The sequence below is a fragment of the Punctularia strigosozonata genome (assembly GCF_000264995.1).
Source record: "Punctularia strigosozonata HHB-11173 SS5 unplaced genomic scaffold PUNSTscaffold_1, whole genome shotgun sequence".
Taxonomy (NCBI): Eukaryota; Fungi; Basidiomycota; class Agaricomycetes; order Corticiales; family Punctulariaceae; genus Punctularia; species Punctularia strigosozonata.
The window spans coordinates 3,909,949-3,923,748 of NW_006767433.1; the positions used below are offsets into that span (position 1 = coordinate 3,909,949).

The window sequence follows — 13,800 nt, forward strand, 5'->3', positions numbered from 1 at the left end:
GGTAGCAAAATTATCCCCACCTTCCCGGCCACGAGGTTCCGCGTGGGTGCCGTGCACTCAGCATCCGTATACAGTCCAGAATTCTCGCTCGCTCTCACCGTTATCGCGTCGAGGGCGCGCTGGACGCACGCCTCCATCATGTGAACGTCCGCCCTCTTCGTTGTACTTATAACCACTGGGGGTTTCGATGGGCAGCGACGACTGCGGTTCGGGTTCAGAGAAAGAGACTGCGACCGTCACGGCTAAACCGCCTACAAGCATGTCATCACCCCGCCTCAAACAGCTGGTATGCTTCAGCGTCGCATTTCTCGTGCTTGCGCACCTTGCACAAGCTTCATGGCTCTCAACCCTATCCGGGAATCTCAAGCGCGTCACTGCCCTCTCTGCATCGCCCCTTAGCAAGCGTGTTAATGGTTCTGCGCTGCCCGATCTATACGAAGCCGGTGTGCTCGAGCTCCAGAACGGGTTGGACGCCGGCGACTTCACCAGCGTCGACCTCGTCAAGGTCAGCGCTTGACATCACAACGCATTCGCTGCCTTTCTCTCATGCTAGGCGATGGCAATCAGGCGTACCTGCGAAGGATCGAAGAAGTCAACCTTGACCGCGCCGAATTGCGTGCGGTAATCGAAACGAACCCCCTCGCCCTCTTTGAGGCACAGGCTCTGGACGAAGAACGCGCCTTCTTTGGCAAGCGCGGCCCCTTGCACGGGATCCCCGTCATTGTCAAGGACAACATCGCTACCATCGCCAGCGAAGGCATGAACACGACAGCAGGTTCTTTCAGCCTACTTGGATCGGTGGTGCCCCGCGACGCCGGCGTCATTACGCGTCTGCGCAAGGCTGGCGCTATTATACTTGGTGAACAACTATGCGGATGCGGTGACTCCCTACTCACGTTTGAACAAATCTCAGGCAAAGCCAACTTATCGGAATTTGCGTTCTTCCGCGGCAATTTACCTTCCGGCTGGTCTGGTCGCGGTGGTCAAACGACGAACGCGTATTTCCCATCGGCCGATCCTTGCGGTTCCTCTTCCGGCTCTGGCGTCGCAGCATCCATCGGTCTCGCGACGGTAACACTTGTGAGCGTCTGTATGATCTCGGTTCCAGCACCTTTCTAACAAACGGGAATGTAGGGTACAGAAACTGATGGCAGCATAACCTGCCCTTCGGATCACAACAATCTCGCAGGTATCAAGCCCACCGTGGGGCTCACCTCCCGTGCAGGCGTCGTGCCTATATCCGAGCACCAAGTGAATTTCGTTGCGTTCATGAGCGGCCGCGTACTGAGTTCGGGCATGCTTAGGACACCGTCGGCCCGATGTGTCGCTCCGTGACAGACGCCGCCATCGTACTTACTGCTATTGCCGGGAAAGATCCGAATGACAACTTCACTCTCGCGCAGCCGGATGCTGTTCCAGACTATACGCAGGCGCTGAACGCGAGCGCCTTGCAGGGCGTTCGGATTGGTGTACGTGGCGTCGTCTGCTTTCTGTCAGCCAAACTCATGTTGCATCCTCAAGGTTCCCCGCCGCGTCTTCCTCAACCAAAGCATCTCTGGCCAAGACGATAGCATCATTGCCGCGTTCGAGGCGGCCCTGGACACCTTGAGGAACCTCGGTGCAACCGTCGTCGATCCCGCAGATCTTCCTAGCGCAGACGAGATTGCTGTTTCCAACAACGAAACGTTGGTCCTCGATGTCGACTTCAAGGTACTATTCCAGCTTCGACTTTCGAATGGACATCTCATACCCGGTTGAATTCTTCATTAGGTACAACTAAACGCATACTACGAGAGTCTCGTCTCCAACCCATCCGGTGTCAGATCTCTTGCAGACCTCATCGCGTTCGATGACGCTCATCCAGAGCTGGAGGAGCCGCTCGACTTCGAGAGTCAAAGCATGTAAGCTGGCGTCCCTGCTGTTGACGCTGAATACCGATTTCGTACACTGACAGATTCTTGGAGTCCGAGTCCACGAACGGATTCAACTCCACATACTTCGACGCCCTCGCATTTGACAAAGAACTTGGTGGGCGACTCGCCACAGGTCAATGCTAAGAGATGACGTCTTATCCTTACAACAGGGGCCACCAACGGTATTGACGCCGCACTCAAGCAGTTTGATGTAGAAGCGTTAGTGTTGCCGGCATTCGGTTTTACGACCGTGCCGGCCGCCATCGCTGGATACCCCATCGTCACCGGTACGCTGATTGATGTCGTTCACCAGCGAGGGCGTGCTCACGCGCCATCTCCTAGTGCCTCTTGGCTTCTATCCTGACGGTACGGCCGTTCAGCCGGCATTCCCTGACACTAGTAGGCATCGATCGATTGGTTTCGTCCGCTTCTTTTCACATCCAACGATCATATCCTGCAGACTTCAGTACCGTCTACCCTGCACCCGGCGTCCCGTTCGGTTTATCGTTCCTTGGCACAGCATTCAGCGAGTTCAAACTGATCAGCTATGCCTTCGCATACGAGCAAAAAACTCTGACTAGGCGGGCTTGGCTCCTTTTCAGATTCTCCTGTGTGTGCTGATCCATGTGCTCGATAGGCTGCAAAGAAGAGCATTCCCGGCGGCGATCCCGACCACACAGTTGGCCGATGTCATTGGGAAATGAGTTGGGAAGAGAAGACTAGCTGCACATTCGTCGATGCGCATGCTCGGCCGTATAGCGACTGATCCGTGCAGCCGTGACGTTGGGGCCATGTGCGAACTGATGCTTCCGAGTATGTGCTGCTCACTACAATACACTCTGTGGGGTATATACGGACAAGAAGACAGCCAAAAACATTGATGATCATGAGGGAAAGTTCCAAGACGAGATGGCATTAGGGTGCACGGCAGGATGCCACGACAACGTGTAAGCGATGGGGCCTTTCCGCGATCTGATATAGGTTTCAAACCCTATCATGCGAACATGGCGAGCAGAAACATACTACTGCAGTTCGATCAATGCCGCAGTCATGACGGGGCTGGATCCCCAGAGGCGTCTTGCTGCTCTCGATCTGGGGCACCAGAGGTCGACATCTGTGCGGTAGGCTCCGGCTGCTTGTCCGTCTTCGCCTTATTCGCCTTGTCCCAGCTGTCCTGGTCGAAGGACTCTGTGCAGCAAGAGCAATTGCAGCAGCCCCGGTCGCCGCAACATCCGCAGCCGTTCTGGCCAAAGGCCTCTGTTCGTGGCCGCGTTGGCGCGAACGTGAATGGGCGAGAGGAAAGCCACGTGCTGATGACAGCTTACGAGTGTTGCACCACGCTTCGCAGGATTCGGTGCAGCATATACCTGATCGCGCATGTTTGAGGAGGCTGCTCGACGAGCCCGGGGACATCATGGTCTCGACGTACAGCAGACGGTGCAGCAGCCGGCGAAGAACTCTTCGATGAGAGAGGACATTGGGTCGACGTCCCTGGTCGGATGGTGGGAGCGGTGAGCTCGCGGCTCGGGTTGGCTGTGACAGCGAAATGAAAGAAGCGGGGGGCCGCGAGGGCGAGTGCGATCCGGGTGTGGACTGCAGCGAGCTGAGCGGATGGGCCGTGTCGCGGTTTCGGTCTCGGGGTGGGTGGTGCTGTGGTGCAGTTGCAGCCCAGCGGCACGGAGGCGCAGGTGACGACGTGGGAAAGCGGCTCGCTTCTTCGTGGTCCCCGGGCACAGCCATCCGAGTGCTCTCGTCCGGCTGCCCAGCCATGTCCAACCAGCAGCTCGCCCAGCAGTTCTATGAGACGTTCACCAAGGCACACGCCGGTCAGTGCCCCCTCGGCCCGCATCTCCCTCCCAGTCTCAGCCCTCCACAAAGATCTCGCCGCCCTGATCCAGCAGTGCACCCTCTCTCCCAGCTCGGACTCCCTCGCCCGAATACACGCTGCCATCTCCGAACTGCGAAGGCATCTGGTCAGCGCGGGCAGCGAGGGATATCTCCCGAGCTATGATCAAAGCCGGACTGAACAGGTGTGCCGCTTTCATCTGATCATCGTACACGTCCCGGGCATTTGCGACAAACACACGTCCTTCTCAACGTCCAGCAACTGCGGTCACTCGAACAGTCCGCGGAACGCCTTCGCACGACCACCGTCCCAAAGTCCAAGTTCGCGTTCAGGCGCGCTGCCCCACCTGCCCCATCGGGTCCACCTCCCTCTGGGAGTACGCGACGCACATCAGGACAGCCCGCAATGTCCACATCTTCCGCCCCTTCCTCGCAAGCCACCACCATGTCCGACACCTCCGCGTCTTCCGCATCCGCATCCAGACCGGCGACCGACCTCACGCTGCGCGGACAGACGCACAGCTACTTGGACCTCTCGTGGACCCCGAGTGCGGGACGATCAGAGCTGAGCGTCGCGATCGCCGACCTCGACCACTGCGTCGTGAACCTCCTTCCCTCCACGTCGTCCTCGCGCCGAGCGCCTACCCAGTTCTCGGCCGTGCACATACTCAACGTCACCAACTCGCTCGTCCTTCTCCCACCGCTGAGCGGGAGCATCATGGTCCACGATGCAAGACGCTCAACGATAGTGGCAGGATGCCATCAGGTACGTGCATTCGCCCCGCAGTCGTTACGCGGGACCATTGACCAACTCTGTCCCTGCGCAGTTGCGTATTCACACATCGTCGAAAGTCGATGTCTACCTCTCCATCTCGTCGAACCCGATCATCGAACACTCAAGCCAGATCAGGTTTACCAGTTATCCCGAGGTGCTCGATAACACAAGGGTAAGCATCACATGTGCCCGCATGCGAGTCTGCAAACAATAACCGCTTGCACTGGTAGGACGGCGGGGGCAGCGCAAATTTCTCCGTGCAAGATTTCTCGCACGTCCGTGATACTGCGTCACCCAACTGGTCCGTCCTGGCGGATTCCGATCGGATCGCTGAGGACACATGGCCCGAGATCCTGGCGGCCAGTCGGGATGCGGCGGCAGGGAACTCGTGGACGGACAAGCTGGAACGCACGCTCCCCAACCCTTGATCTTCTCGGTGATTGGGGCGTCGGCAGGCAGCGATGATAGCGGGTGTACTCTATCGAATACATACATGCCTGAGATTTCTTGTTCTTTCGCTTTCTGATCGTCCCAGGGGGGTTTCTCAGTGCTGCACGCGACCTCTCCTGTCGCCTGAATCTCAAAGTACCCTACAACCCAGACTAGACCGTGTTCGCCATCGAGCGCCGGATTCGACGTCCAAAACACCTTGCATGTGCCCAGGTATTTTACAAGCCCCCCTTCCGCCGACCCACAGAATACTGAGCCCGCCGATTATATTAGACTGTATCAGTGGATCGCAATCCTTATCTGTCCGGGGATAGCAGAACTCAACTTAACATTTGATGCGAAGCTCGGAGTCTTCTGATCTCTCGCTGCACTGGTGCTACATTAATATTATAGCTGATCTATGCATGGGCTGAAGGACATATCAGGGGTGAATATTCCTGTCGGAAGTCTTGGATCCGAAACATGAGATCGCTCTGCGCCTGGCGGCACCGGTCTCCGACATCGTCCACGATTGGTTTCCGACATCCTCTGAGCGACCAATCCATAGTGCGCATGCACGCTATATGCGCGAGTGAATGCGCTATCACTGCGACTACCGCTTGAACAGCAGGGGGCGCAACAATCGGCCGCACCGAGCCGATAGGTTGGATCGAGATCTCTCGGTCCCGACGCGCATTTAGCGGAGAGTTCGAGACATTGCGAGTTCAGACCCGTTCAAATCTGGTTCAGATACGACGTGTTCGAGTTGAGACGTTATCGCTAAATGGAATGTCATGGTAGTATTTCAGCTCTGACTTCAGTATGGGCATGCAGCTGCAGAATGTTAGCAATAAGTAGTACACCGCTCAACGCACGTATAGTAGACCGGGACCGCGCCACACGATGTTCTCTTCGTTAATCCTAAGAGTTGTAGATCAAAACACTATTGAGGAAGGCGGCGATTGATCCGAACCAACAGCTAGGGGAGTGGCCGTTCACGTTAGTACAGGCGGACCAACGCGTTTCAACAGCCAGGAAAGCGAGCTAAGTACAGTACATGATTATTGTGTTTCACGCTGTAGGTTAACCCCAGGTTAACGACGTTCCCGGTGACACTTCGCCAAAAAACGTTTGATTTGATCTTCATGAGGAGTATACAACGGGCTGTCCGTTCTGCAGAAGTACGGATGCGCGCCGCAGCTGAGCCGCAGAGGTACTGTCGGTGGCGATGACTTGAGCGGTGGCTCTAGCAGGCTTCAGCCTGAGCGAGCAGCGACGACAACACTGAACAGTACAACTACCGAGAGCTTGACGGGGACTGCTCTCAAACAACTGGACAATTGCACACTCGAAAAGCAGGAAGTCTCTGACTGAGCCACAACCTTCAATAGTGCAAGCCGCCTCTACATAACTCCACGGGTCAAGATGAGCAAGGTCGTCTTCGGTGCGTACTCGTGACTTTTTTAGCTTGAGAGTCGTCTGCTAAACCACTGAACAGTCGGAAATGTTCCCTACAACATGGGCGAGGTGCGCTTGGCCTGTCTGAGGTTTATAGCCTGTTACTGAAATGTATGCACATTCAGGATCAACTCATAGATGTGTTCAAATCCGTTGGCGAAGTCATCGGCTTCAGGTATTTGCCCATCATTTACTCTGGTCACCCTCTCCACTTACCGGGACCACGAAAAGACTTGTATTCGATAGAGAAACAGGAAAAGCGAAAGGCTACGGGTTTTGTGAATTTGCCGGTGATTTCACTTTGCTCCATATACCTATTTTGATCAGGAATAGAATCTGACGTTTGCCAAATTGTTCAAATGTGTATCCTTCAAGATCATGAAACAGCAATGTCGGCCGTTCGCAATCTGAACAATGTCGACGTCGGTGGCCGGCCTTTGCGCATAGATCTTGCGGATTCCGACCCATTCCTTGAAGGCAAGACCACCGTCAGGGGCGAAATCATTGACGGTGGTGAGACCAGGGCTCAATGGCGTGAGCGTGAGCGAGAGCGTGATGACCGTGACAAAAGTACCGGCAGTTTTGCGTCAAGCACCGGCGGCCTATCAAGAACGGATTCGAACACAAGCATCGGGGGCTTGCCCCCTGGGATACCCGTACCGCCTGGCATTACTGCGGAAGACATGATCACTGAAAACCTCGCCCATATACCTCCAGATCAACTAATGGAAGTGCTCGCCCAGATGAAGGTTCGCCACACAAGTGTTATGTTTGAGTAGTTGAACGAGATTCCCCCAGGCTTTCATCATCACACATCCGGACCAAGCGCGACAGCTCCTCGTATCAAATCCTCAGCTCGCTTATGCACTGTTTGAGGCGCTACTTCTCAATAACATTGTTGATCAAGAGATATTGAACGTGCGTGAGCCTGCGTAGTTAAGCGAGGGGCGTCATACTGACTGCGTTATGATCGCTCCAGGTGATGCTTGCCGCATCTGTTCGTTCCCGTGGCTCAGCCCCACCCTCTGTGGCAAGCCCATATACGCAACCTCTGCCCTACCAACAACCTGCGCCCTCAATACCCTATACCCAGCCAGCAGTGCAGCCAACGCAGCATGTGCAACCACAGCCCCCCATGCTACCCACCTCTGGGGCTCCGTATGCTCAACCGCCGGTAGTGCCTCCGTACACCGCATATCGCTCCGCGCCACCCTCCGTACCTGCGCCGCCGCAAACGCCCACACAAACCGCGACTCTACCTGTGCAAGATTACGGTGATCCGGCCCAAAGAGTGAGTATTGCGGTGCCGTTATTATACCCCTGAAAGATAACGTAGTACACATAGGACATGCTCATGCGGATCCTCAGCCTCACTCCGGAGCAGATATCGTCTTTACCGCAACAAGAACGCGATGGCATCCAACAGATTGTGAGCTCAGCATCCCGCGTTCATTTCCGTTAAAACCAATCCCCTCCGATCCAGCGGAACCAAGTCAAATCCTTGGGCAGCATTCCAGTATGATTCACAACGGGACGCGACGGAAGTACATATGCACAGACATCTACTACGCAAATTGGTTCTTCAAGCTTCGCGAACTCTTTAGGGCGAGCAGCTTTGATGAAATGTCCTCCAAAGTGAGCATCTGCGACCGAGCCTTCGTGCCGACATCATCGCGGTTGCGCACGTTGACGGATTTACTACTCTGCTCTTCTTCACCCACCACTATGTGCACATTTTTAAGTACGAGTCTCAACTCCATTGTGAGGAGCCATACCGAGAATGAAATTATATTGCGCGATCTCGCCGTTGCGGATCTTCTTTTGCAGCGTTTCAGGTCCGTTGTCCACATCGACCCATAAGCCGAGGTCTGAGAGGTGTTTGCCGACTTCGGAGGCATAATCCCTCTACATGGCGATGAATGGGCATACCTGGAACGAAAGCAAGGTCACTTACGAAAGGCACAGCAACAGGAACTACGAGAACTTGTCGCGGGGAAATCCAGAAGGGCCTATATCGGACGATTTTGTTAGACGTGGATTTGCGGAAGGAACAATTAGCGGCATGCGCACCATTTGCCAGCGAAGTGCTCGGTGATGATCGCAACAAATCGCTCGACGCTCCCAAGGATCGCGCGGTGAATGATGACAGGCCGGGTTGGCTGGTCGCCACTGCTGGCTTCTTCCGGTCCGCGGTATTTCAGGTTGAACCGCTCCGGAAGCTGAAAGTCAAGCTGGATGGTCGCGCATTGGAAGGATCGGCGGAGGGCGTCACGGATCTTGATGTCGATCTTCGGTCCGTAGAACGCGCCGTCGCCGGGGTTCAATTCCCATTTGCCTGGGTACTCCTTTTCCAGAGCACTCTTCAGTTGCTGCAGAGCATCGTCAGCACCACAGAGTTTAACCAAGTGAGTCCTGACGAACCTCTTCCGCGTGGTTCCAAGTCTCGATGTTGCCCAGATAATTATCTGGCCTCGTCGAGAGCTCGAGCTGGAAGTCGAAGCCGAAGATACCGTAGATGTGGTTCATAAAGTCGAACAAGTTTGAGATTTCTTCTTCGATCTATACGGTAGCCATCGGTAAGTTGGATGAGCCTGCTTTCCGATCCGTAACGTACCTGCGTCGGTAAGCAGAAAATATGCGTATCATCTTGTACGAAGCGGCGAACGCGGGTCAGCCCAGTGAGCGCACCGCTGGCCTCGTTTCGGTGAACAATGCCGAATTCCGCCATCCGGATAGGCAGCTCACGATAGGAGCGATCACGAGAGTCGAAAATGATACAGTGGCCAGGGCAGTTCATCGGCTTTAGCGCCCACTTCTCCTTCTCAATGTCGAGCGTGAACATATCGTCCGCATAGTTTTGCCAATGACCCGAGGTTTCCCATAGTTTACTGTGGTACATGTTCGGGGAGATGACCTCTTGGTAGCCACGCTTATAGTACTCGGCCTAGGAAATTAAGTCAGATTCGCAGGCGATGAGTGCCAGACGACTTACCCGCATAAGCTCGACCAGGGTGTTGTAAATACGGGTACCGTGAGGGAGCCAGAAGCAGCTTCCTGGGCTGAGCTCGTTGAAGAAGAAGAGCTCCTGGTCCTTACCGATCTTCCGGTGGTCTCGCTTCGCCGCCTCGGCCAAGAACGCCTTGTACTCGGTCAGCTGCTTCTTGTCCGGGAAGGAGATGCCGTAGATACGCTGGAGCGAGTCGTTGTTGGAGTCGCCGAGGAAGTACGACGCGGAGCTCTGCCAACACGGGGAGGAGAATTAAACATAAGTTGGGGACGAGAAAGGTAGCGTACCTTGGTGACCATCATAGCCTTGATTCGACCGGTATGCGGGATATGAGGGCCAACGCAAAGGTCGATCATGGGACCACAGCGATAAACGGTCGTGGAAGTTCCATCGGGAATCTTGGTCTCGATGAGATACTTTTTGTATTTGTTGTACTAAGGCCGAGGATGAGTACAGGCATATGAAGACTAGGCGGAGGGCGTACTCCGAACATCTCTAGCAACTTCTCTTTCGGCACCACAAGTCGCTCAAACTTTTGTTTCTCCTTGATCGCCAAATCCGAGAGTTTCTCTAGTGCCGGGTAATCCGCATGGGTGACGGGTCTTCGTGGACATGAGTGTGGTATTCGCGGTCTGTCATCTCACTCTCACCTGTCCTCGATGGCCATCTCATAGAAGAAGCCCTCCTCGGTGGGTGGGCCAATGCAAAGGTGGCAGCCATAGTGTCGCTCAGCGGACTCGCCAAGGACGTGGGCGGAGGAGTGCCAGAATACACGCTTGCCTGAGGAACGGTTAGACGAGCATACCGCTGGGACGATTTCACTCACCCTCTGCGTCATCGAAGCTAAGGAGTTCGAGCGAGGCCGACTTTTCAAGCGGTCTCTCTAGATCCCACAGCTCCCCGTCAACCTTGGCAATCACAACACGTTCAGCGAGGCTCTTCGAGATCTCTTTGGCAACATCCATGGGTGAGGTTTCCCAGCTTGTGCCTGTGCGTTGTGATCCGTCTGGCATAGAGATTGCGATCTCTTGTCTAGGCTGCGCTGAACAGGATGTTCAATGGGCTAACCAACTCAGGCTTAATCGATCTTACCTTTGACCCATTCATCGTATTCTGCCTTCAACTGTTCGAACATCTTGATCCGATGGTCGAAGAACTCGGGACGAGGAGATCGCTAAGAACGGCCTCAGTGCATGGCACGGAAACATGACGGAAACCGGACCTCGAGAGGAAATGCGGACTCTGCCTGAGGTTTCGCCTTCTCCTTTTTCTGCTTCCCCGCCGGATGCGCAGGGGTATCGGCATGGGGCGCCTCGAGCGCCGCGACCTGGACGGCTTGCTGGGAAGAGCCGACTGGATGCTCGGCAGACATGGACGCGTAACGTTTGAAGGCGACGAGAGGCGAGATGGGAAGTCGGCTGACTCGCTGGCAGGTATATGTACAGGATATGAGAGGGCGAATCAGACGGTACATGCAATGCAGGCGCTTGAACACTCGAGTCACTGGGCACGGGGGGATCGCACAGGCTCCTGGTCAGCTGTTGTTTTGTGTGCAGCGATTGAGTGATCTATGCACCTGCCGAGTCTGGGTGCGTTCGCGGGCGGATATCTTCGCTATCAGATCGCCGGAGGATCCGACGACGTAGCTGCCCGGGCGAACGCGCTCAGGGATTGATGTCGACCACTGTAAATTCTGCCGCAATGGCTGGAAGTCTACGAGGTCCAATCGCTCCCCTTGCGATCCCGATTTTCCGCGTTAGGACGTGCAGCTCGCGAATACTCGGCTGTCAGTGTCACTCCGAGCCAGGGAGAAAACGCCCGTGACGATCACGTGGACGTCACCGCATCACGCTTGTGGCACAGCTAAGCCGCTCTTTTGCAGCCGTCGCGTCTTTCCTGCTCAGTCCTAGCGCTCATCCCTGTAGCTTGACCCATCGCGAATGGCCAGTACATCGCAAGGCGCACGTCACGAAGGCCAGGGGGTACCTCAGTTCGCAGCACCAGTACCTGTGCCGAAACGATCCATGTCGGAAGCGGATGCACTTTCAGGCAGCCCAGACCGGAAGCGCGCGCGCACCGGGGAGGACGGCAAGCCCAGCAAAACCAGAGCCAGAGCGGATAAGCGCAGCAAGAAGAAAAGAAGAAAGGTACCCATTGTCAATGCTGTCGCAGGCCCCTCCAGGTATAGGACATCTGCGACGCTGTCCCCTGAGCGAGCCACCGCGCCCCCCGTCCTTGTCGCCGATCGACATGTCGACGATGCGTTTCATGACGCCGACGTATCAGATTCAGAGGGAGTACCCTCTGCAGCACACAGCAGACTATGTACCGCACCTCTGGGCGCGCAACCATCCGCTATCTCCACACCACGCCCAAAGGACATTCCAGCCCAGGAGGACGATCACGAAACAAAACAGGGGACGCCTGCTGTGCGGCGCAGTCGTTCGCCACCGCTGTTTCAGGCTCACTTGCACAGACACTCCCCTCCTTCCCTTCAGCATCTTCTCAACCCAGTTGCCGGGCCATCCTGTGTCAGCCAAAGTCAGTCATCATCGAATGTTGCCCTCAACGACCGAGACCATTCCCGTGACAAAGGCAAGGGTAAGGCGGTTGACTCGCCACAAATCATCGTCGACTCGGAGTTGTCTCGGGAGTTATCAACTCAGACACGAGTAAATGCTATATCACGAAAGTCCTGGCCATCACACTGACGTATTTTCCAGACTATCGACCAGCACCAGACGCTTCTCGCTCAGTTCCAACAAAGTCTGACTTGCCAAATTTGCCTGGAAATCATGCATAGGCCATTTTCGTACGTATATTCACGCGCTTCCACGCTCATAATCTCCTCTAAAATCGCATACTAGACTTAATCCCTGCGGTCATACCGCATGCTACAGCTGCCTGGTCAATTGGTTCACCACAGTACCAACGGGTATCCCATCAGACATGCTTCCTATCTTGTCTCGTCGACGGAAAACATGCCCGCAGTGTCGAGCAGTCGTGCGTGAACGCCCAGCGGAGGCCTGGATCGTCAAGGACATGGTCGCTCAACTCGTCAGAAGCGAGCTTGCTCCTGATGTCCATTCGCCGCCTGCGAGTCTTAACCACAACCTAAACCCACAGAGTGACCCTTGGGAGACCCTATTCCCCAAGCCGATCTCCAACGATGCTAGACATCACCAATTCGCTCGTGGACGCGGTGAACCAGTCGGGCACGGAATGTTTGACGAAGATGACGGGGTGTATCGTTGTTACGATTGCATGCACGAAATATGGGATGGCAGGTGTTCGGGCTGTGGGCGCGAATATCACGGGCACATAGAGATCGAGCAACTCAATGGAGTCTGGCTCGGGGATGATGTTGACGACATCGACGAACCGCGGTGGTTGGGATCTGAAGACGATGAAGATGATGACGACGACGACGATGACTACGGCGCGAACCATACCATGCATGAGGGAGAACATGCGCCCGGGCTCATGCCTGTCAATGGGCTTGCACATCCTGGTTTCCATGATGTCTTTGATGGGGGCATGCTCCCCTGGCTTTTTGGCCCCATGGCTCACCAAGAGCATGGCTCAGATTTCGAGGAAGAGACCGAAGACGACGGGTACGAATCAAGCTTCATCGACGACGGGGAGGAACCTCAGTCCCACGAAGAGCATGGCGAGGATTCGGACGTGATCAACCTGGTATCGGACGAGGAGGAGGATGACGTTCCCGGAGCTCGAAGAGGCGTCCATCCTCGTGGGCCTATGATAGTCTCATCGGATGGTGAGGAAGACGAAATGGAGAGCATTCACGAGCCTCCGCGCCCCCGTTCCCATGGCCGTACAGGAGCGATCATCATTTCTTCGGGGTCGGAGTCGGAAGGAGAGCCCCTTCGTCCTCGTAGGCGCCCTTCGTTCCGTCGTGCTATCAGGGAGGTAGAAGACGATGAAAAGTGTGTGGTATGGATCACCTGCGCTGCTGTGATGTGGCTGATCTGGTGTACTTTCCAGTGATGACGGCTCTATCAATCGCCCTCCGATGCATCTCGCTGGATATTTCACACCTCATCGCACACTCGCAGCGGATGAATACCAGCACGGAGATGAGGACGACGAGCTTGGCGAAGATGACGATCCACCGACCATATGGGACAATCCTATAGCTCAAAGCGACGGCGGACACAGTGATGGTGACCCAGATGGCGAGCTGAATATGGGTTATGATGATGTATACGATAGCTATGAGAACGACTACGGGAGTGACTATGACGGAGATTTCTTTTAATTACTTTCATCACCCTCTCCGTTACTGGTAACAAGGAACACCGTATTGTCTGCAGGATCGTCTACAAGCTATATGGTTCCTTCTTATCGCTCCT

At 55.3% G+C, this 13,800-nt stretch overlaps 5 protein-coding genes across 5 annotated transcripts; 4 read left to right on the plus strand and 1 right to left on the minus strand.

The window, feature by feature from the left end:
• Nucleotides 1-259: 259 nt before the first annotated feature.
• On the plus strand, nucleotides 260-2,617 carry PUNSTDRAFT_110581 (amidase signature enzyme; the record flags this gene model as incomplete). Its single annotated transcript, XM_007379355.1, has 12 exons — nucleotides 260-286; nucleotides 404-505; nucleotides 568-859; nucleotides 914-1,080; nucleotides 1,135-1,251; nucleotides 1,305-1,469; nucleotides 1,522-1,710; nucleotides 1,771-1,901; nucleotides 1,955-2,028; nucleotides 2,084-2,200; nucleotides 2,374-2,494; nucleotides 2,551-2,617. 12 exons carry the CDS (start codon nucleotides 260-262, stop codon nucleotides 2,615-2,617), a joined length of 1,569 nt encoding a protein of 522 aa, XP_007379417.1.
• A 1,064-nt stretch (nucleotides 2,618-3,681) lies between these two features.
• PUNSTDRAFT_124024 (TBCC-domain-containing protein) lies at nucleotides 3,682-5,130 on the plus strand (the record flags this gene model as incomplete). The annotated part of the gene is made up of 5 exons (XM_007379356.1): nucleotides 3,682-3,739; nucleotides 3,774-3,943; nucleotides 4,018-4,524; nucleotides 4,586-4,705; nucleotides 4,764-5,130. 5 exons carry the CDS (start codon nucleotides 3,682-3,684, stop codon nucleotides 4,959-4,961), a joined length of 1,053 nt encoding a protein of 350 aa, XP_007379418.1. The 3' UTR covers nucleotides 4,962-5,130.
• Nucleotides 5,131-6,387: 1,257 nt separating this feature from the next.
• PUNSTDRAFT_110583 (uncharacterized protein) lies at nucleotides 6,388-7,942 on the plus strand (the record flags this gene model as incomplete). Its single annotated transcript, XM_007379357.1, has 9 exons — nucleotides 6,388-6,406; nucleotides 6,461-6,489; nucleotides 6,546-6,595; nucleotides 6,652-6,710; nucleotides 6,796-7,169; nucleotides 7,219-7,338; nucleotides 7,400-7,711; nucleotides 7,766-7,849; nucleotides 7,904-7,942. The coding sequence occupies 9 exons, from the start codon at nucleotides 6,388-6,390 to the stop codon at nucleotides 7,940-7,942; spliced, it is 1,086 nt and encodes a 361-aa protein (XP_007379419.1).
• A 43-nt stretch (nucleotides 7,943-7,985) lies between these two features.
• On the minus strand, nucleotides 7,986-10,799 carry PUNSTDRAFT_57521 (threonyl-tRNA synthetase; the record flags this gene model as incomplete). Its single annotated transcript, XM_007379358.1, has 13 exons — nucleotides 7,986-8,143; nucleotides 8,196-8,325; nucleotides 8,375-8,429; nucleotides 8,491-8,789; nucleotides 8,842-8,979; nucleotides 9,035-9,364; nucleotides 9,413-9,658; nucleotides 9,715-9,861; nucleotides 9,912-10,029; nucleotides 10,078-10,207; nucleotides 10,254-10,469; nucleotides 10,520-10,601; nucleotides 10,650-10,799. The coding sequence occupies 13 exons, from the start codon at nucleotides 10,797-10,799 to the stop codon at nucleotides 7,986-7,988; spliced, it is 2,199 nt and encodes a 732-aa protein (XP_007379420.1).
• A 1,577-nt stretch (nucleotides 10,800-12,376) lies between these two features.
• On the plus strand, nucleotides 12,377-13,706 carry PUNSTDRAFT_130129 (uncharacterized protein; the record flags this gene model as incomplete). The annotated part of the gene is made up of 2 exons (XM_007379359.1): nucleotides 12,377-13,374; nucleotides 13,433-13,706. The coding sequence occupies 2 exons, from the start codon at nucleotides 12,377-12,379 to the stop codon at nucleotides 13,704-13,706; spliced, it is 1,272 nt and encodes a 423-aa protein (XP_007379421.1).
• Between the last annotated feature and the right edge of the window lie 94 nt (nucleotides 13,707-13,800).